This window comes from Equus caballus, chromosome 19 (genome assembly GCF_041296265.1).
Source record: "Equus caballus isolate H_3958 breed thoroughbred chromosome 19, TB-T2T, whole genome shotgun sequence".
In the NCBI taxonomy this organism is placed as follows: domain Eukaryota; kingdom Metazoa; phylum Chordata; class Mammalia; order Perissodactyla; family Equidae; genus Equus; species Equus caballus.
The window spans coordinates 38,785,621-38,807,509 of NC_091702.1; the positions used below are offsets into that span (position 1 = coordinate 38,785,621).

The window sequence follows — 21,889 nt, forward strand, 5'->3', positions numbered from 1 at the left end:
TGTCCCTCCCACTCAGAGGCAGCCACTGTACTCAATGTGTATACTTCTCATTTATACTTTTATACTTTCAGTACAGCTCTCTCTAGCACTGAATGCCTTTCAGACTTCCAGCATTCTCCACAGAGAGCCAAGCAAAATATTGAGAAATCTCACAAATGTGTTATAGGACAGGGATTCCCTAGATGTGTTTACCCAAGACTCTTCTAAGATTATCACATTGCTGACAGCTTGAGCTGCAAAAATTCATTCTTTTTCCTTCTCCCACTTTGAATTTATAGCCCTGCCCTTCTAGTTACAGGTTTCATAGGAAAAATAACATGTAGAAAAGAAGTTTCCTAAATTATGTGTCTCATGCAGAAAACCTGACTGTGTGGCTCATCCTTTAAGAGTGGATTCCAATCTCTTCCAGGTTGAAGATCTCCTTTTAATTAAGACCTCTCTCCATACGCAATTGTTTTTAGTAGTCTTTAGTTGAAAAAAATACACAACACAAGATGTTACACTAATCTTAATACTACTTGTAAATAAATTTATGTTTATTAATCACTGTACTTGTGTTCATTTAAAAAATAGAAATATGCTTTATGAGATATTTATATATTATGCAGCCAGCAGATAATTATTGTTGTGTATATGACTTTGTGGAACTTATCATAATAACACCAGTATACAAGATGTTTGCAGCCCAGAGATGAGGAACTTTTACCACAGCTCACATTGCTGAATCTTGCTTTAGCTCTGTGTTAGTTCATGGTCCTCCTTACATTATGCTCCTTGCACTCATCAGTACCTGTGCCAGTGTGCTTAATATCCTTGAATGTGAAAACTGTTGACATCCCTCCCTAGTCCCTGCCAAGTCGCCTGGATGAGATTCCGTTGTCCTGGCTCCATACAGACTCAACTTCTTCATCATTGTCTCTTGCCTGAACTCTCGTGGAAACCATGGAAAAATCTGCCAAATGACACTGGTGTTCATAATTTACCCATTTTCTTTTCCTTCTTTTTCACACTAGCAATGTATTTATCTATAATATATAAATGGCTCTTAACAAATAGGCTTCAGGACATGGTGGTATAAGTTAAAGTTTCCTCTTGCAAAGAGAGATTTCTCTCTTTTTAAACTAGCTGTGTAGTTGTTTCTCTAACTCTTTTAAATCACGTCTGCTGTCTATTAAGGTCTAGATTCTTTTCTTAAAATTCATTTCTGAAAAACACATTTTTCTTAAAAATTTTCTTTTTAAAAAAATATCATTTGGTCGGCATAGTCATGATCTCCTTTAATAATTCTTCACCAAATGCTTTATCCAACAACTTACTCAAAATATATTTGTACGCAGCTATTATATGTACTGAGGATACAGTATCAATCCATAGACAATGTTCCAATCCTCTTGGTAGATTGGACAGACATAATAAGTAAACCTATAAACATACAACATTTGCAGGGATAAGTGACTTGGAGAAAAAAAGAGTGGGCAAAATATGGAACAACAGGGATTGGATAACCATTTTAGACAAGGTCAGGGAAAGTCTCTCTGAGAAGGTGGCATTTGAGGACGGAGACTTTGCAGGAAGAGAGACCAATTAAATGAAAAGGCTCTGAAGCAACAATATGCATGGCTTACTCAAGAAACACCAAGGAGGTCAGTGTGAGTGGAGGGCAGTGAGTGAGAGGATGAGAGAAAAGATATGAGGTCAGAGTAGTGAGGGGTGACTCTAGTAGATTATGGTAAGCACTTCAGATTGCATTCAGAAGAAGACATGTCATTGAAAGTTTATGTACAAAGGAATGCCATGCTCTGACTTACATTTTAAAATGCAGTCTCTCTAGTTGCTGTGGGGGAACAAGGTCAGCAATAAGAAACCTTGAAAGAAGAGTATGATAGAAATCCAAGAGAGAGAGAATGAGAGTTCAGATTATGGAGGTAGTAGTCAGGTAATGAGATGTAATCAAGTTGCAGTTATATTTTGAGCCTTTAGTTGACTAAATTTACTAACATGGGGTGTGAAAGACAAACAGGAGCCAATAGATGACTAACATTTTAGACCTGAGCAGCTGTGTGAGTGGAGGTGTTCTCTAAAGAGATGAAGTATACAGAAGGAGCAGGAGGTACTGAAGAGGTCAGTTTTAGTCATTCATGCTTAATTGCCAATGTATTAGTCGGCTTGGGTGGCTTTATTTCTCACAGTTCTGGAGGCTGGGGAGTCCAAAATCAAGATGCCAGCAGATTTGGTTCCAGGTAAGAAGTCTCTTCCTGGTTGGCAGATGGCCACCTTCTGTCTGTGCCGGGATATGGAGAGAGAGGGAGCTCTGGTCTTTGTCCCTCTTCTCATAGAGACACTAATCCCATCATGGGGAGCCCCACACTCAGGACCTCATTAAAACCTAATCACCTCCCAAAGGCTCCAGCTTCAAAAACCATCAAGTTGGGGGTTAGGACTTCAAAATATGAATCGTGGGGGGACACAAACATTTAGTCTATAACAGCCAATTAACATTCAAAGGACTATGAAAAGTAGGCAGCTGGATACAATAGTATGGAATTCAGGAGAGAGTTGGGTTGAAAATATAAATTTTGGAGTCATCAGAATATTAGGTTGAACCATATGAGCTGTAAATTTTTTCAGTCAAAAAGGTGTCATATGGGCAATTTGATTTACCTTAAGAGTTAGTCATTAAAGCAAAAAGACTGAATGAATTACCCAAAAGAATAAGAACAGTTAGGAAGGAGAAGTTTGAGAACTGAAGTGCTGCCTGAAACACTCCAACATTTAAAGGTCTAGGAAATTGGGAGGAACCCCTAAAGAATATGATATAGGATTGTGAGTATGTGTACATGTGAGTGCACATATGTGTGTGTGTTCAGTTTTGGTATACCTTATAAGGGTGTCCAGTTGCCTAACTAGGATTACAAGTTGAGGGTATTGTAACCTAGAATTTTACCAGAAAACTACTCTCTAAAAGAAATTATAATAAGGACTTAAGTTACTTTTTAAAATTTTAGATTAATACCAGAAATTTTATAGCATAATTTAATGAATATTAGAAATGTGTTTAAAATTGTGGGTATTTGAAATATATGGATTGGCTGAAACATTTTAAAGAAACTCCTCACTCTTGTTTGAACAGGGTATAAGAACCAAGGGAGACTTTCGGCCTTTACTTTTTGCAACGGTTCCCAAGCATGATTCCAAAATAATGTCTGTGTTTGCACAAGTCTTTTAGGGACCACGTAGTCAGAGCCCACAAAAGGATAAGAAATTGGGCTTTACCAAGTGTTCAGAGCAAGTTTTATGATTTCTTTGTACCTACTTGGTAATAAATAAATATATGTATACATATATATATGGATATTGATATATATACGAATGAATTCGGTTTCAGACTTACTTTCTTTGTAACCTGGTAAGGAGATTTTGGGTGGAGTTGCTAGCCTATAACTATCTCCAATAATTGGCAGATACCACTATCCGATAGAACCCCAAAACTGAGCTTTCATTGGCTTAAGTCACTTTTCAACAATGTGGCCAGTGGTGGAGAATTGTCTTGGGAAACAGGAGATAATCCCAAATACAAAAAGCAAAACCAAACCAAAAGTATGTTTCAAGACGGGGGGTAGGATCATATCTATTTCATGGTAACAATTAGCCAGTAAGAGGAGGGCTGAGAATTGACCTCTGGATTTGAGAACATGAAGGTCATTGCTAATGCTAATAAAAACAGCTTTTTTGGAGTTGGGGGCTAAAAAGTACGATAGGAATGGGTTCAAGAAAGGCTGGGAAAATAGGAAGTGAAGATCATGTGAATAGATGACTATGTCTTATGATCTTATGGAGAGATTAGAAATGTGGACATTTTTAAGGAAAACAAAGCAATGACCCTTTGGCATATCTTTCCATATTGGTCAGAGTCTAGGCAGGAAACAGAAGATACTCAAAACGGCTTAACTGAAAAGAATATAATGAAGGGTCTATTTACAGAGGTGTGGAGACAGTTAAGGGAACGAGCAACAATGGCAAGCCATTACCATCCCACGCCTGAAGGGGCAAAGGAGGGAAAAGGTAGGAGACCCATGAGAGCTAGAGGCATGGAACAGAGGCCTCTAGACAGGCATTGTAGTCAGAGGGGCACAGTACGGCCAAAATTTTGGCCTAGTATATGAGGGGGAGGAGAGTGTAATACATACCCTGATATTTCCTTTCTCCCTCCTTTTGATTTTCTGCCAATGCTTTGTACTGGTCCAACTCAACAGGAAGCTACAGGGCAAGGAAGCCTGGTGATGTATTCATGTCAGCCTTCCAGGGCAGAGCATGACAGAGAAACAGAGACAATGGACTTGAGGAGGGAAACAGAGAATACTGTTATTATAAATATTCTCTACGACTGCAGGAAGTCAAAAAAAAAAGTCACTAGAAGGCAGGGAACTGAAAAATCCCCTTAAAAGTACCTAATATCACCTCCTTCCTATTCATACATTTAACTTACTAGGTGTTCTTTCTGCCTAGTACGGGGATCAGCAAACTTTTTCCGAAAAAAGTCCAATAGTAAATATTTTACACTGTGAGACCTAAGAGGCAAAATTGAAAACAGTATGTTGTATTTATATAACCACTTAAAATATAATCATTTAAACACATAAAAAGCAGTCATTCAAATCCAGTGGGCTAGACTTCGCCTGTGGGCCATAGTTTGCCACCTTCTGGCCTAGAAAGTCTTCTAAATTTTTGCTAGCCTAAAGTCTGCTTGTTTTTTCAACGTCAAGTCCAAATAAAACCTCCTCCATGTGGTTTCTCATACTGGGGCTCTTTGAGCTGTGAGTGACAAAAAGTCAATTTTTACTAGCTTAAGATAGTAAAAGTACCGGTTTAAATTCAGAGGATGCTGGGGGTAGATCCTAGAATCCAGAAGCTGCAGGAACCCCGGCTGCTCCAGGGACCTCCTGGTTTGCTATTGTGGGAACATCAGAATATGCCCTCTTCTTTCTCTTATCTTTGTTTCTGTCTTCACTTTGGCTTCATTGTCTACTAGTGAGGGCAAACCTTCCCCACAGGAAATAGAATGCTTATCTATCCCTCTTTATGTAATAATTCCAGGGAAGTCTTCTGTCTTGGTCACACACCCATCCTTAAATGAACATGTGTGGGTGGAAGAGGATGGAAGACTGGTGGTGGTAGCCAAGAGGAGAGGCTCTATGATTGCACATGCTTGGCAGAGGAGCCCACTCGCTCCTGAGGAGGGTTTCCCAAAGGACGGGAGAATTCTGTTGCTAGGAGATGCAGACAGGAAATGTCTATTTCGGGGAGATACAAATGTCCCAATTATAGTCCAATGTGTGACATGCCATAAGAGATGTCTGACACACGTTTTATCACCCCCAGTACCTAACATCACACTTGGTAGACATTCATGCGTTTTTGATGAATGAATGACTCAGTTCCCCCAGCTGGTTGTGAACACTCTCTTCTCTAAACTGGCCCAGATTTTTATCAGCTGCTCTCTAGTTCTATACGTTGTATTAGAGGATTTTTTGTGCCCCTATATTAGCTTGTCTTTAATCCCGGGAGGCAAAGAAGGCCCGGGAGAGCCAGGCACACCGTAAGCATGCCGCGGAAATCCGCCCCAGAACCAAAGCACAGAATGCTGACGGCACCGCTGACACTAATGATTCCGTTCTGGACGACCCCCGTGGCCTTTTTTTTGAGGCCTTCAGGACACAAAGCTCCCACCGAAAGACGCGACCCTCCTTTGGGAGGGAGGCAGGGCTGGGGGCGGGGGCACAGCGGGGCCTCAGCCTCAGGCGCGTCACCCGGCACAAAGGAGCCAGCAGGGAGGCGGCCGCGGGAGCCGATCTCAGCTCGCCAGCCACTCGCAACTGCGGTTCCAGACCTGCAGCTCCCCTCCCCCTCCCTCTCCCCTCCCCCTCCCCACCCAGGCCCGCCCGCCCGCCTTTCTGTCTCCTCTCTCCCTCCGTACTGGCCGGCCCGGGTCCATTTCCGGGCGCCGGCTATTTGGTATCGATCCGGGCCGGGGGTGCGCGAGCAGGTGGCTGCGGCGGGGCAGCTGGGCCGCCGCCTGGGGCGCCGGCGCCCGTCTCCCGCCGCCTTTGTCGCCAGCCCTTGCCCGGCGGCCCGCCCTCCTCGGGCCCGCGCGCGCTGCCGCTTGGACTTTGCGCCGCGTCGGGCGCTGCTGCTGCTGTTGCTGCGCGCGGGGCCGCGCTCGGGGCCGGCGGCGGCCGGGCAGCGGGGCGGCTGGGGGCAGCCGGACCCCGGGCCAACATGGCTGAAGTCGGCATCGACCAGTCCAAGCTGCCGGGAGTCAAGGAAGGTAGGGGCCGGGCGTGGAGCGCGCGCGGGGCCCCTCCCCTCCGCCGGTCCCGGTCCTCTCGGGGCAGGGGCGGCGTCCTTCGGCCCCGCGGCCCGGCGCCCACGGGTGCTGGCCTGCCCTGGCCGGGAAGGAGACGGAAGGGAGGCTGTATTGTGGGACCTTGGGCAAGTCCCTTAGGTTGTAAGCCTCGGGTTTTTCCTGTTTAAGGAGATCGGGGAAGAGAGGATAGCACCACCCTCATCAAGTGGTTGTGCAAGTGTTCCAGGCACTAAGCACAGCCCTTCATGGACGCTCCAGGGCTCGCCAAGTTGGACTTAATTTGTGTTCTTAAAAATCAAGGCACATCCTAGTTGGCGTGAAGGCTAGCACAGGGGAGGGGTTGACATCCAGTTCCTTGTGGAGCCTTTGTTTTGAAACTTGACTCTTTCCCTCCTCTCTACTTTTTCTAGCTCAGCGTCTGGCTGGCTGACTTTCCCACCTTCCTCAAGGTTTAAAAGTTGAGTCTTGGCACTGCCCAGAGCGGGCGGCGCATGGGAAGCTGCTATAAGCTTTTTCCTGCGAAAAGCAGTGAGGGACGGGGAATAGGGGACTGACAGGTGACCTTGATTTTTAGTGGCTCCCTATACTGATATCCAGAAAATAAAGCTTAGTACTTGTCTGACTGGGCTACCAGCAAGTAGTCCTTTGACTTCCCTTCCCTGGTCTTGGTCACTTGCCCCAAGACCTCGCATTTTCGCTGCTGGATCACCTTAATCTTTAGTTATCTTAAGCTCTTTTTTGGCCCTAGGAAGCTCAGAAGTTCCAAAGTGCTCTCTGGCCTTGTAAAGGTTCTCTTTGTTGTGGATGTCATTTGTTTCAGCTGAGCATTGTGGCCTGTGGTGTCTTGGGAATGTAGAATTGAAAATAAGGATCTTTGCTTTCTTGGAACTGCGTGTTTCATTGTCAGTTTGATTTGACTCAAATGGCCTTGTGGATGCACCGGCCAACCCCCAAATTCCAAGAAAGCTTGACTGCTTTCTTTCCCAGAGTTCCAAACACTAGGAGACCGAGTCACTGGTTTTCTGTAGAATTTTTACTGGAGCTGGGCCTGTCCTATTGTTCCTGAAGGGTATTAGAGCTTAGGCCTGAGATTTTAGCAGTAGTATTTTTCATCCTTTCAGTTCCCAGCCTGGCTTTGGTGAAGATTCTGGCATTCACATGTAAATATAGTTTTTACAGCACTGTCAAGACTGGAGCGTGAGTGATAGGAAAGGCAAATCTACACTTTGAAAGTCCTTTGAAGTTGTCTGGTTGTCCTAAGTCTTTTGAGAATGAGGTGTCTGTGTGTGTTGGATGTCTCTAGAGAAACAGCGATTCTTATGTACTGTGTAGTGCTTCTTTGGGAGTGGGGGATGAGTAAAATGACAGTTGGAGTTAAACACAACCTTAACATGTAAAGTATTCTACCATATTGAAACTAAAAAAAAAAATCATATAGTGCTTTGATTTACTCAGCCAAGTATACATGTCAGTGACCTGGAACAAACTTGAAACTCATTTTCTGTATGTGCATTTATATTACTCTTAAATCTTCTGGTTTCTAACCAAGACATGAATGATTTGTTCTAGTGTATTTTTCAAGGGGTTCATCAAACACTTTCCATCTAAAAGAGTTCGAGATTTTTCCCTTGCAAAACTTTGGAGTTTAACACATTCGAATTGGCTTTCATTTTGTGTAATACGGTGTTTGGCAATCCAGTTTACATAATGTGGTAAAGGGGTAAGGAAATTTAGTGGGGCTCTTTCATTAAGTTAGAATTAAATATTGATTGATTTTGAAGGTGGTCAGAAATTGTTGAGAAGATCGATGTCTTTGTAAGCTTCTAACTTTTCTGGAAATGATGTAGTGGGAACGACCTAATGGTGTACTTTTTGATCTGGGAAGTACTGCAGTCTAATAAAGTGTATCTTTCTCTAATAAACTCTTAATTATGATCCATTTACTCCGTAACAATGTCTTTGGATCTAATTAAAGAGAATAAAGCTGGTTCCCATGATTGGGTAAAACATACACAAACATTGAGACTGTTCTTAATAACTGAAACTCCAACTCAGTTTGAGAAGGAAGTTTAGTAGTAATTTGCTTAATATTCTGGCACAGTTTTTAAACTCCATTTTTAGAAATCTGTGTCCTCCACTTCTCTTTTCAGTTTAAACCTTTGGTGGGTTTATATACAATTATGATTTGGGATCATGGGTTAGATTCCAATAGAGATTGAGAAGAATAGTGCAGTGGGTGTCTGCCCCTGCCTGCTGTGTTTTCTCTAGGAAGGGGCGGGGAGCCCTGTGACCTTTGTTTCACATCTCAGTAGAGGTCTTGGGTAGCAGCTGACATGAGGAAAAGGGAATACTTGAAAATTTCCATTTCTAGGTTGAAATCTAATGCTTGCCTACTTAGTTTGAAGACGGTCAAAAATATTCATCATTTGGACAGACCTTTAAAAAAAAAGACTATGGTGGTATTTTTCCCTTGGGAAATCTTTTAAGATGGGAGACAGAGGGACACTTTTGAGTTCATATGTAGGTGAAAAGAATTAAGTCTAACTGAGTGTCCACACACTTCATTATTTCTGGTTTAAAAGCGTATTTGGAACAACCATTACTTTTTATAATAGAAATACTATTGCCGATGCTTAAGAATAATGCTTTATTTCTTCTGAAACATATGAGGTCTATGCAGCAAGATTGGAGATAATTCCCAGCCATGTTTTTAAATCAGTAGATGTATAACTGAAATGCGTCATGCAATTTATGAATAGTAGGCAAAGGTAAAGTCGTGTTCCAACAAAATTCTGAAAGTTTCTTAGTTTAGATCAGAGCTGGGCATATGTTTTTCTAAAACTGAACACTTTTCATCAATTAACAGACTTACACTTTGGGTCAATTTTAGTTTCAATTTTGCTGAATTTTCTTTCTGAAACAACAATGGGGACTCCCCACTTTACTTTTTACTCTCTTCAGTTAGATTCCTTATTATGACTTAATTTGAATTGCTCTCTTAGCGCTGTGATCTTGCCGTTTCCCTCATCTAACAAAGGTTTCACATTATCTTACAGTTCTGGTCTAAGAGTATTAGCCTGTCCGTCAAAGCCGTTTCTAGACCCTTTCAAACTTTATTAATTCCTTTGCAATTTTTTAGGTGTTGGAGTTTTCCCACTTTTAGCCATTTAGCATTTCTGTTTCACCCCTCCCATCCTCTCCCAGTGCCAGCCTTCTTTTTCCTTTCCTTGTAGCAGTAGGGGATTTTATTTTGTGTTATGTATGCGTCAGATGGAAGTTTCCACCATCTCCAAAGTTGGTTAACTCTGTGTGTGTGTATGTGTGGGTGTGCACGCGTAGCATCGGAAATCACTGCGTCTAGAAGTGACTTGTTTCTTGAAGTAAAGGTAGCTAGCTATTCTGAGAGCAAATCCTTTTTCTTTCATGAAAGATAAAAGTTAATACTTTTTCAGAAATATACCTAGAAAGCACTGATTGATTTTTAGGCCCAGGACAACCCAGTGGCATAATAGGGTAAATTAAATTAATGGCATAAATCCAGAACTTTAAGGGAAAGTTACAGAATTACATCTGGTGCAGCCAGTTAGCCCAGTATTCCCAAGGATCTAAAGCACATCACATGCATGCTAGATGTCTAATGGGACTGCAGTCTGTGAGATGTACGTTACCAGGCTCCGGGGCAAACTCACTTTCTCTTTTCTTCAAAATTCCACAGCAGTTGTTTTTGGCGGTTGTTTTTTAATGAGACCACGGCTGGATGTCCTTGAGTTGGGAGGTTTATGTCTTGTTTATCTTTCTTCACCGTCATCTGGGGTCAGGTCTTTTACATAGGCAGCAGCTATTCAGCAAACATTCAGCAAATATTTGAATGTGTGAATGAATGAATGAGCGAATGAATAAATGTGTTCTCAGATGCTCCCTGTTGGTTCAGGAATCCTGTCTCGGGCATAATTATTTCATATTCCTTCTCAGAGTGTGAGCTCTTAAAGGGCAGAGATAAAGCCTTTTAACCATGAGTATCACATATCATAATGCCACTATTAAATTTATAAAAACTTTTAATCTGTTTTTCTAATGTTTATTTTCTCATAGGTGTGTTAGAATTCATCTGACATAGGTATGTGTAACACAGAAAGTAAAAAAGTAATTCCATGCTCTTCTGTCTGGCCTTGGAGGTAATCATTATTAAAAATAAAATTTTAGTAAAAACACTTGTCAAATGCTATTTTATGGTTTTGATTTTTATTAAGTAATAGGTTTAATTTTTTTTCCTTGAGTACAAAGGAACATCACCCTTTGGAAGCTGGAAAGAATCTTAGATACGCATTTAAAAAAACAAACAAACAGTTTATGTGCTGTATGCCACTTATTGCTTGAGAATAGTTTCACAGTAAAAAATGCCCTTTAGTGCCTGGGTATGGTCTTCACTGTGGTGGAGAGGCAGGTGTGTGGAGTTCAAGGAGTTGTAAAGAACCTTCTAAAGTCGTCTGTGCACCCAAAATGCCTCTCAGGTAAGGGGAAAAAAACCCTTCAGTTATTGCTATATGCAAGTATGAAATAACTTTCTTAAATGAATCAGTGATTTTTATAAAAGGGATATAGCTGTTATTTGTAAAATAAAAATTCTTTTAATCAGCATTTCTGCAATCATTAATTTTTTTTAAAACAGGTCCTTGAAGGACAGTTTCTCCCTTGTGGGAGACTGTAAAGTTAATTGGTACTTAAAAAAAGGATCTCAGAGTAGAAAGCATTAAAAACCACTCATCTCGGCCAGCCTCCTCATTTTCCAGATGAAAATTTGAGGGCCAGGATGAGGAAGTCAGTGGTACCAAACCACAAAGACTGAATAGCTAGGAATTGGTGTATCGGGGCCTAGAATTAGAAAAGTTTAAAACTGTGAATTTTCACACTGTTCAGCCTTCCTTCCTCTGTTCTTCCCCGCCCCTTCTTCTCTTTCCTTTTTTCCCCTCCCCCTCTTCTTTTAAATTATTCTGTAGATACATACAAGTCTTTCCTGATGTGTTTCATTAATACTGTCATATGCTTAAAACAGTAAAATGAAAATAATGAATGACAAAACAGTTTCAGAGATTTTTGAAGTTATTTTAGGGATAATGTTTGATATGAATGTTAATGAGTTAACGTTGGTTTTATTTTGCTTTTTAGTTAAAAACTTTTTTAGGTTTTATTTTGATTCAGCAAATCAATTACTGGGTAAACTATAGGAGGTTGCACTCCTGCCTCAGTGTTTTTTTCTACCTAAAAAATGAATTTCTTCTCTGGTACACTCAACCTGAAGGAGCTAATGTTTAAAGATTTGGACACTTTAAGATTAAACATATTAGGGAAATAAACTCAAAGAAAGCCGTAGGCTGTGGTCTTTCCTCAGTTCTTGTAAAGGACGTAGGAGTTTTTTGAGATAAACGAATTTTGCCTCAGTAACAAAAGGCAGTGTGATATTCTGCTCAAGAAGAAAGCACTTAGAGATACCACAAAAGTTAAGTAAACTCTGCTTGGAATCCCAGTTCTCTAAGTACAGGAGCATATTTTAAAATGACTACCCTGGCCTATAGGGGCGAAAAAAAACCCCTTATCGTAGCTATATTTGCAGTTTCAGAAGTAGCCACTGAAAGGGCTGTTGGATTAATGGTTTTAACTAATGACCCATTTAAAGCGGTCCTGTGCTTCAAAACTGTAAAATTAGGATACCCTAGATTTTGGATAAGACCTATATAGGATAATTGGTTTTTATATTCAGAAGGACCTTGGAGATTATTTGGAGTGTTTATTCCGAGATGTTTGAATTTAGAAACCAGTGCGAAAGAGTTCCCAGTTTTAAAAGGACATGACAAACACACACACACACACACACACACACACACGAGAACTGTCTGTTTTGCCATCATTTTATGAAAAAAAAGTACACATTGAGCTATGTAGGTATGCCCGTGATAGTTGGTAACCAGACACGGACATGAAAAGTGAAGACTTTCTGATAAACCAGAACCAGTGTATAACCAATCTTGTTTATACATCAGTGTTTCTTTTTTCTTTTCAGTTAAAACCCTTGAGGTATAATTTACATACAGTAAAAATTCATCCTTCTTAGTATACAGTTCTGAGTTTTGACAAATATGTAGAGTCTTGTAACGACCACAACAATCAAGATACAGAGCAGTTACATAACCCCTAAACTTCACCCTTTTTCCTCACCCCCGCCAGCCACTGGTTTGTTTTCTGCCCCTATAGTTTTGCCTTTGCAAAAATGTTGTATAAATGGGATCATACATTAAGTAGCTTTTTGAGTTTGCCTTTTTCACTTAGTGTAATGTATGTGATATTATGTTGTGTGTATCAGTAATTCTGTTCGTTTTTATTGCTGGGTTTCTGATTATGGCTGTACAGTTTGCTTATCCAATCACTGATTGAAGAACCTTTGGGTTAATTTCACTTTTGGTGGTTATAAATAAAGTCGCTATAAATGTTTGTGTACAGGTTTTTTTTTTTGGTGGGTGTAAATTTTCATTTCTCCTTGGTAAGCACCTTCTGGGTCGTGTGGTTAATGTGTGTTTAGCTTTGGAAGAAACTGCCAAACTGTTTTTCAAAGTGGCCATACCATTTTGCATTCCCACCAGCCATGTATGTGAGCTCCAGTGGCTCTGCATCCTTGCCCACACTTTGTATTGTCGGGGTCTTTTTTTTAATTTTAGCTGTTTTAGTAGGTGTGTCATGCTATCTCAAGTGCCTGTAATTTGCGTTTCTCTAGTGACTAATAATGTTGAGCTTTTTTCTTGTGCTTATTTGCTGTTCTTTTTATTCATTTATTTTTTTGAGGAAGATTAGCCCTGAGCTAACATCCACTGCCAGTCCTCCTCTTTTTGCTGAGGAAGACTGACCCTGAGCTAACACCTGTGCCCATCTTCCTCTATTTTATATGTGGGATGCCTGCCACAGCATGGTTTCACAAGTGGTCTGTAGATCGCCACCCAGGATCCGAACCAGCGAACCCCGGGTGGCTGAAGTGGAACCTGCAGACTTAACCACTGCACCACCCGGCCGCCCCCTCTTATTTTCTATTCTTATATCATTTGTTGAAGTGTGTGTTCTAAGCTTTTGACTTTTTTAACTAAGAAATCAGACTTTTCTTTTTATTGAGTTTTGAAAGTTCTTCACATACTCTGGATTCAAGTCTTTTATCAGATGTATGTTTTGCAAATGGCAATGACTTTTAAACCTTGGTGCATGGTTAAAATGATGTGGAGAGCTTTACTATAAACACATTTCTAGTCCTACTTGATAGCAGCTGAATCTCTTGGAGGCAGTCCCAGGAATCTATAGTTTTTAGACCCAGATTATACACTTGGATGTACACAGTGGACATTTGGAATCTACTGACAGAGGAGACTGGGGCCACCCTAATCCAGGGATCCTCCCTACTCTCATTTCTTCGGTTTTTGCAGTAATAAGTCATTTCTCTATCAGTATTAACAAATCAGCAGCACTTTTTTCTCTGCAGTAATTGAAATTTGTTCCTCTGAGATAGGAGTGTGCAAACTATGGCCTGTGGGTCAATCCAGCCCACTCACCACTTGTTTTTCTACAACAGGGGAGCTGAAGATAGTTCTTATGTTTTTTAATGATTGAAAAAAAAAAAAAAGAGGACGGAGAGCGTTTAAAATGATATGAAATTCACATTTCAAGGTTTATAAGTAAAGTGTTTATTGGAACATAACCTTGCTCATTTGTTTACATGTTGTCTGTGGCTGCTTTCGTGCTCCAAAGGCTGAGATGAGTAATTGTGGCAGAGACCAGATGACCAGCAGGCTTAAAATTTTTACTATCTGGTACTTTATAGGAAAAAAATGGTTTCTTTAGGACAATTTTCAGTGAAATTTTAAAAACTTCCGTATTTAACCTTTTTTTGATATTTCAGTTATCACTGTGAACATCAGTGATCAAAACTTTAAGGGGCCAGCCCCATGATGTAGTGGTAGTTCAGCCTGCTCCACTTTGATGGCCCAGGCTTGCAGGTTCAAGATCCCGGGCATGGACCGACACCACTAGTCAGCCATGCTGTAGCGGCGACGCATATGTAAAGTGGAGGAAGATTGGCACAGATGCTATCTCAGGGCTAATCTTCCTCAGCAAACAAAAGCAAATAAACAAAAAAACCTTGTAATATAGTGGTGGTGTTGGGAACTATTGTTGATACAATATGCTATTATAATAGCATATTGTATTTTTATAATGACTTTTAAAAATATAGACTTATATCCTGATTTTTTTTTTTCTTTAAGAAGAAAAAATTTTCACTCCATATAAATTTCTAGGGACTTGAAAATAAATTACTAGGTAGAAATCTTACATGATGTAGGAGTATGCCGCATGCTAGCTCTGTGGGGCTTTATGAGTGAAGTGCTGGAGTAAACAGATGCAGCTTTTTGAAAAAGTTTGCTTATGATTTTTAGCCTATTACTTATTACTGCCTCCCTTGAAAACATGTTTCAGGCATTTGCATGAATGAAGTGTCACTTTGTCCTGTTGGAAATTTTATCAGAAGTACCTAGGCTGCTTTACCACTAAACTTGGAAGGCTTAGTAAGTGATGAGCGTTTCCAGTCCTGAGAAAACTCCTCAGTGACCAAATGCCAGGGGAGTCTCCACTGGACTTTTTTGGCTTTTATTTTTCTAGTGAGTCATAAAGGCTGAGTCATTTTCCATTAACTTTACCCCAGGACTTTTAACTCCGTATAGTAAAAGCATGAATGACTTATGATGATCTCTTTCCCTCTTCACTGCATCCCCATAACAATGAAATTTGTTTTGTTTGCTGACTGTGTAGAGGAGTCCATGATTTACTGTAAGTATTATGTTCACTAATTTTCGAGCAGCACTTTCCCACCAAATACTTTAAAATATTAACTTTTTCTTTCACATGATGAGGTTCTGTAAAGTATGGAATGTTAGGATTGGCAAATATTGTCAGAAAGTCCTTATTGTCTAGATGGGAAACCTGAAGTAGAGAAAGAGAAAGAAGGGCCTCCATTAAGACCCTTGTCTTCCCATCTGCACATCTTGAGTTTGGCCTGACATCTGGGCCAAGAGCTCTTTTGGAAAAGACTGTTCCCGCTCAATGTCTGCATTTACAAATCACTTTCTGGCTTTGCCTACAAACATTTCTTCATCCTGTCAGTGATTGCTCAATTCTAACTTCGCGTGTCTGCCTCTGTCGTTCTCCCAGGTTCCCGTGGTCAGACCTCATTATTTCACCTGGGCTTTAGTGTGCCCACAAGGCATTTCTTCTTTTCTTTTCTTTTTGTAATTACTCTGTTAAAGCTCCACAGAGCTGATCCTTGAAAGATCGTTTTGGCTCTGTGTGTATGTTGGAGGGGATAGGCTGGAGGTTTAGAAAGTGGTTTTAGGAACCTGTTGATAAACTCCAGTTTACCGTGCTTTTAGCATCCAAGAATTCCAGAAACTTGGTTTCAGTGGCGCTCACGCTCCCCAAACTAGGGTAACCACTGAGGCTTAACGGCAGGGGTCGCCAAATAATTTATAGGCCAAACCTGGACACTTTTGTGAGTAAAAAGGTGATTCTAATAATTCCACCAGAATAGGCATGTACTGGTGACCACACAACTGAAGGAGACTGAACTACCACCGTCTCTTGGATATGATGACTGAGTGAGGTCCTTGTTACAAAGCCCTCTCTGCATATGTAATGTAAAGCTTTCATTGGCACTTAGAACCTGAAGGGCACCTATCTCCCATGCACTGCCTTGAGCTTCTTAATTTATTTTTTCTTTCGTAATTGATTACTAAATGAAACATTTCATTTGGCTATTCATATTTGGGTTTATCAAAATTCTATTTTTATTTAGTTAGTTTTCTTTCTGTTCCCTCTCTAGGGGTTCTCTCCATGTATTCCCCCCAAATGTGGGGAACAGATGTTGAAAAGATTTGTGCAACTGAAGGAATGTAAGAAATGCACACATTTCTGATTCCTACTTACTTGGCAGTATGTAATATAACTAACATTTTCTTTTTCAATTTAAATTAGGACGCTCCCTTTTTACTCTAAGCATTTTTGCTATGCATCTTTTCAGTAATTGAGCTCATCCTAGAATTATTTAGCAGTATTTTCTCCGGTTTACTGATACATTGAATAATTCAACCCAATTGAAATCAAGCTTGTAGTATAAAATTTAGCTTCAGCAGCCTTAATTTTTTTGTAAAGGCAAGTACCTCGAACCTAGACTTATAAGACTGGTTTCACATCTCCTCTTGACCACTTATTAGGTGTAAAGGCTCAGAGAAAACACTCAGTGTCTCTAAGCTTCAGTTTACTTACCTGTTTATTGGAGATGGTATTTGCTGTGCCTGATACATGGCCTTGTGATGAGAGTTAACTGAAGAAATGGATATGAAAACGTTTTATAAAATACACTGGTATAGATTCAATCTCTTGGTGATATTACTGTTCAAGTTGCCTTGCAACGCGCCTGCTTTTCCTTCTTTCAGACCCTTGTCCCGTGAGCCCTAACCCTGTGCCGTGTCTGACTCCCCACCCCCAGGCCTAGCTCAAATGCTCATTCTCTGTTAAGTCTGCTTTCCTGTGGATCTCTTCAACCCGTTTTGAAGTACTTCCTTCCTTAAGTAACATGTCTCATTCTCTATTTTGGTCTACTAGTTCTCTCTCAAGACAAGACTGGTAGCTGACTGATCTTAGGATTTCTTGGGGATTCTTACACAGAGGAGATACCCCAGAAAACTTGTCAGACTATCTGACAACTTGTACTCAGTGGACAGACTGACCTGAGCTAACTGAACTAATGAGACTAGAATAAGAGCTATGATCATTTTCGTGCATTCACTAGAGTAGGAGCAAGTCACTTTTACTTTTTGTTGTATGAGTTTGGGCTAAACACATGGTAGTCTCTTTTGGAGGCAATGCTTTTTCCTGTTTATGGGTTGATTTCAGTTATGTAAGACCTTGTTAATGTGTGCACATTTTCCAGGAATGTGATATGGTGTCATTTTGTCACTGTTACTAGAGGATCCAGTTAGTTTCTTAAATGATGTTGGGTTCCATTCAGAATTTTTATGTTTACTATTCCCTCCTTTAGGTCTATTTTTAGATAAAGGGGCAGACTTCTTAATAAAGTTTTAATTTAACAGATGAAACATAAAATGTATTTTTTTAAGTTCTTGATTGTAAGGGGAGATAGTTATGAAGAGTCCCAAAGTTTTGGATTGGAAACTAAACAGATGAATGTACAGCTTGCAAACTTGGAATGGTTTATGATCAAAAGAGGGTGCGAAAGCGTGAACAAAAGAGTCAGCTCAAGAGTTTTTGCTTTGAGGATGGATATGTTTAATTCATAACTGATTTTAGGATGGTTTTCTAAATTAGGGCATACTAGTCTCTTAGCTTCGTATGGTGTATTAGAAGTTAACATTGTTGGAAAAACATGCAGTGCTACAAAAAAAATTATTCTTCTAGGTAGATATTATATCAGTTTTTTAAAATCATCAAAATAGTTTTGACTCCTTAAAAAATGAGTCAGGCAAGTGAATCTTCTAGAGCAGGAAAGTATTTAGGGACAGCTTGTCTTCCTGTTCACAGTTATGGGCTGCCCCTGATTTTCTTTCACTTCCTCTGCAGGGGAATTACATGATAACCAGTATACTGTAGGCTGTACTGAAGCCAGTTTCTGTAGCAATACACAGAGAAATTCAAAGCATTTAGAACACATTCCAGGTGAACTTAAAAAATTTGGTGATCTTCAAGAAGCCTTCTGAATTTGGAAGATGTTGGCTTTCCCAGGCTGTATGCTGATCCTCAGGCCCCAGGTGAACCTCTGAGTAAATGGCACAGTCCGCATTCGTATCCATTCAACAGTAAGCGACTGATAACGTCGTCTCATTTTACCCTGATACCGAAGGTTCTGTGAGAACTGCTAGTTGAAACATAAGTCTCCCTTTTATAAGGCCCCAGATTGAATGAAAGGTTATTCTCAGATTTATTGGTGGTTAAAACTACTATACAGATGTTTGCCATTTTTTGTGGTAGAAATAGTAGAACCAACAGCAGCGATGAAGAACATTTCGCGCAGGAGAAAGTTGGCAGGACAGTCATCCTGTGTGGACAGCCTTTCACATAGGCTGCCATGGTCACCTTTTAGATGATGTGCTGTCGCCAGAGACAAGTGTGTATCGCTTATCCAGAATCCGCTACATTTCATACAACCCTCTATCTAAGTTGGATGAGTTCTTAAAGGTAATTTGGGCTGTTACCTTCTAGATCAGGACTTTGAGGTTCTAATTGGGAAAGTGACTTGTCAAAGGTCAGTCGGTGAGCTGCTGACAGAGCCAGACCTAAAATTCTGACCGGGATCTGAAATTAAGAACAGGGCCTTTATACTTCAACTTGTTTGCTCCTTATATGCTACAATAAAACTATTATATTTCTATAAATTGGGCAAGAAATACCCACATTTTTTACAATAAAGGTACCAAAATGTCATATGGATTTGGCAGAAAGCTTTTCCTAGAGCAACTCTAGTTTTAAGCATGCTGTATTTTTAATCTAAATGTTAATACATTGTTTAGATTTTGCCCGGCTATGCTTTTACTCAACAGTCTATCCTCCTGTCGTTCTTGATGGTGATACTTTGATGATTCTTCTATTTGAGGAAACTATAATTACGTGACTTTCACAGAGAATTCTATTTTGCTTTCTAATCCTGGACATTCAACTGAAAAAAATTTGGAGCTTATTAAACGTTCTAGACCTACTGATTTCCTTTTAACTCAAACGCACGGTATGTATAGGAAACATGTTCTCCCTCAGTTGGACATTTGAGGTGAGAAAGCGCGATAGAATGTAGTAAACTGTTGATTATATTGTAATTCCTTGCCAGGAAACATTTCCACACATTCATAAGAGGAAGTAGTATATTCTGCTCTAGATTCTACACTAGAAAAGTGACTAGGTCTGTGTTAATCAGTGACTTAGTGGGACCTGAGTAGAAGAAATACTTACTAGAAAATAACTGATTATAGGAATTCATTAATTCTGTTAATACTAATAATAACAGGTTCAATTTATTGAACTTCCTTTTATTGAGATTTTTGTTGTTGTTGGTTTTTTTTGAGGAAGACTAGCCCCGAGCTAACATCTGCCACCAATTCTCCTCTTTTAGTTGAGGAAGACTGGTCCTGAGCTAACATCTGTGCCCATCTTCCTCTATTTTATATGTGGGACGGCTACCACAGCATGGCTTGATGAGCAGTGCTAGGTCCATGCCCGGGATCCGAACCGGTGAACCCCGGGCCACTGAAGGAAAGCGTGCGAATTTAAGCTCTATGCCACTGGGCCGGCTCCAACAGATGTTTTATTTGGCCCATCACTTACCTAATTTAGTTGTCACAACATTTATCTTCATTTTACAGATGAGGAACCTGAGGCTCAAAGACATTAAATGACTTGCCCAAGGTATTTTAGTCTGTAAGTAAGCAGTATTTAAATCCTGATCAGTATAGCTCCAAAGTTGTTTTTCATCTCTGAAATACTCTTTAAACACTAGGCAAAATACAAAACAGAACCATGTTGCCACTTTCTGTACTCTGTTTGCTTTTGTATTATTGAGGAAATCTCAGCTTCCTCCCTGTTGGAATTTACCGCTAAGCTTCAGTTTGCTTTTCGCTTCCCGTACCACTAGCTGAGTTTCCAGCTTTCTTTGTGAATAGAGAACTGTGAAAAGTGCACATCTAACTTAAATACCATTAAGGTGAATAAGAATTTCTTTCTCAAAAAGGAAAAAAAAATATCCCCTCTGATGAACTATGTAGAGAGCCACAGTGGTTGACAGAATCACTTCTTTAAATCTACCCACAAATCCCTGTTACCTGTGTAGGAACTTTCTGGAAGTACTTTGAAACACAGGCTCGCTTCTTCCAATTTACTCTTGGGTCGCTGCCTTCTTCTGTATAGGCTGTAATCCTAGGAGAGAAAATTTGATTTTAATGTAAGCCTATTTGCATTGCAATTAGGAAGATAAATCCTCCTGATCTTCTGGGAAGGCATTTCCCTAGATTAGTGTAAAAACAGAGTTGATTCTAGGAATGTGCCCATGATCTCAAGCTATCTTTTAGAAAAACGTATTTCTGGTCAGTAAACATGCCCAATTATTGAGCATATCGCAGCAGCATATGAGTAGAATTCCAGAAGTCTCAAGATTGACCCATGTGTTTTCTGTTTATACTTTTTTACGTAGGTATGGATTTACATGATCCAAGATTACTGGAAATGTGTGTAGAGTTCTGATCAGTGATTACCGGAGTGGAACTGTGAGTGTTGCAATTTGCTTTATGGGAACAAAATTCTAAGAGAGTGCTTTTACCATGCCTACTTATCCCATGACCACTATTTAAAATAAAGTTTCTTGGGAATTTTGAGTATTACTCTCAATTTGTTGAAATGGGAATGAATTTGCTAATCTGAATAGGAAAGAAAGTGCTAGCTCGAGTATCTGCTTGCAGAAGAGAAGTGGAAAGTGGAAATATCTGCCTCAAGGATAAATAGGACTTGCAGTACTTAAGGAAACTCTTGTCATGTGAAACCAATAAACCAAAATGGTTTTTCTTCCCTTGGTGTAAACTTGTACTTAAGTTGGGTTGGATGTGATCTTTTGGGTTTTCATGGGCATGACGGGGTTTATCCTACAGAGGTTTAAGGAGCTGGGTGGCTTTTCTTTCTAGGCTAAGGCAAACAGAAAACCAAACCATGTGAGGGCTGCCAAACCATTTGAGGGCTTGTTTAAGTGCCAGGAAAAGTGCCATTCAAATAGTGGAACACAGATGGAGTTTCTCTAGGGATACATGGAATCAAAATAAAACAAATAAATTCTTACCATGTGGATATTCTTAGTGGAAAATTGCTTTGGAAAAACTTCTGTCTGCCACTGCTTATCTGATGGTATTTACGCTTTTGAGGACACCTTGTGGTTATCAATGGTCTATTGTTTTCTACTTAGAAGATCTATCTCCAGAATAATTTGTGAGTACTTTTTAAAAAAATAGGCAAATTTCCTGCAGTGCTCAAGTACTTACAATGGTTAGTGTTACTCTGATGTTACAGGTGAGCAAATGTAAGTGATATTAATTAGTTCAAAATTACTCATCTAATGAGTATTAGAGTCAGGATTGGAATCAAAGTAAGAGTACTCTTGGTTATATCATACTGCATCCTTGTGCAGTAAGGATTCACTGAATATGTCATGTTATCAGGGCTTGTGCAATGGACTACAAAAAACACTGTATAAGAGTGTCGCCTTGGGGCCGGCCCGGTGGCATAGTGGTAAAATTCCTGTGCTCTGCTTCGGCAGCCCGGGGTTTGCAGGTTTGGATCCCCAGTGTGGACCTAGCACTGCTTGTCAAGCCACACTGTGGCAGCATCCCACATAAAATAGAGGAAGATTATAGCAGATGTTAGCTCATGGCCAATCTTCCTCACTAAAAAAAA

At 40.2% G+C, this 21,889-nt stretch overlaps 1 protein-coding gene across 2 annotated transcripts in view; it reads left to right on the forward strand.

Moving 5' to 3' along the window:
- The first annotated feature begins 5,670 nt into the window (after positions 1 to 5,670).
- CCDC50 (coiled-coil domain containing 50) overlaps positions 5,671 to 21,889 on the forward strand; it is a 69,458-nt gene continuing 53,239 nt past the window's right edge. For both annotated transcript variants that reach the window (XM_023623499.2, XM_023623500.2), the window contains exon 1: positions 5,671 to 6,325. In XM_023623499.2, coding sequence (XP_023479267.1) covers positions 6,277 to 6,325 — 49 coding nt within the window. In that variant the 5' untranslated portion in view covers positions 5,671 to 6,276. The remainder of the gene's footprint in view (positions 6,326 to 21,889) is intronic.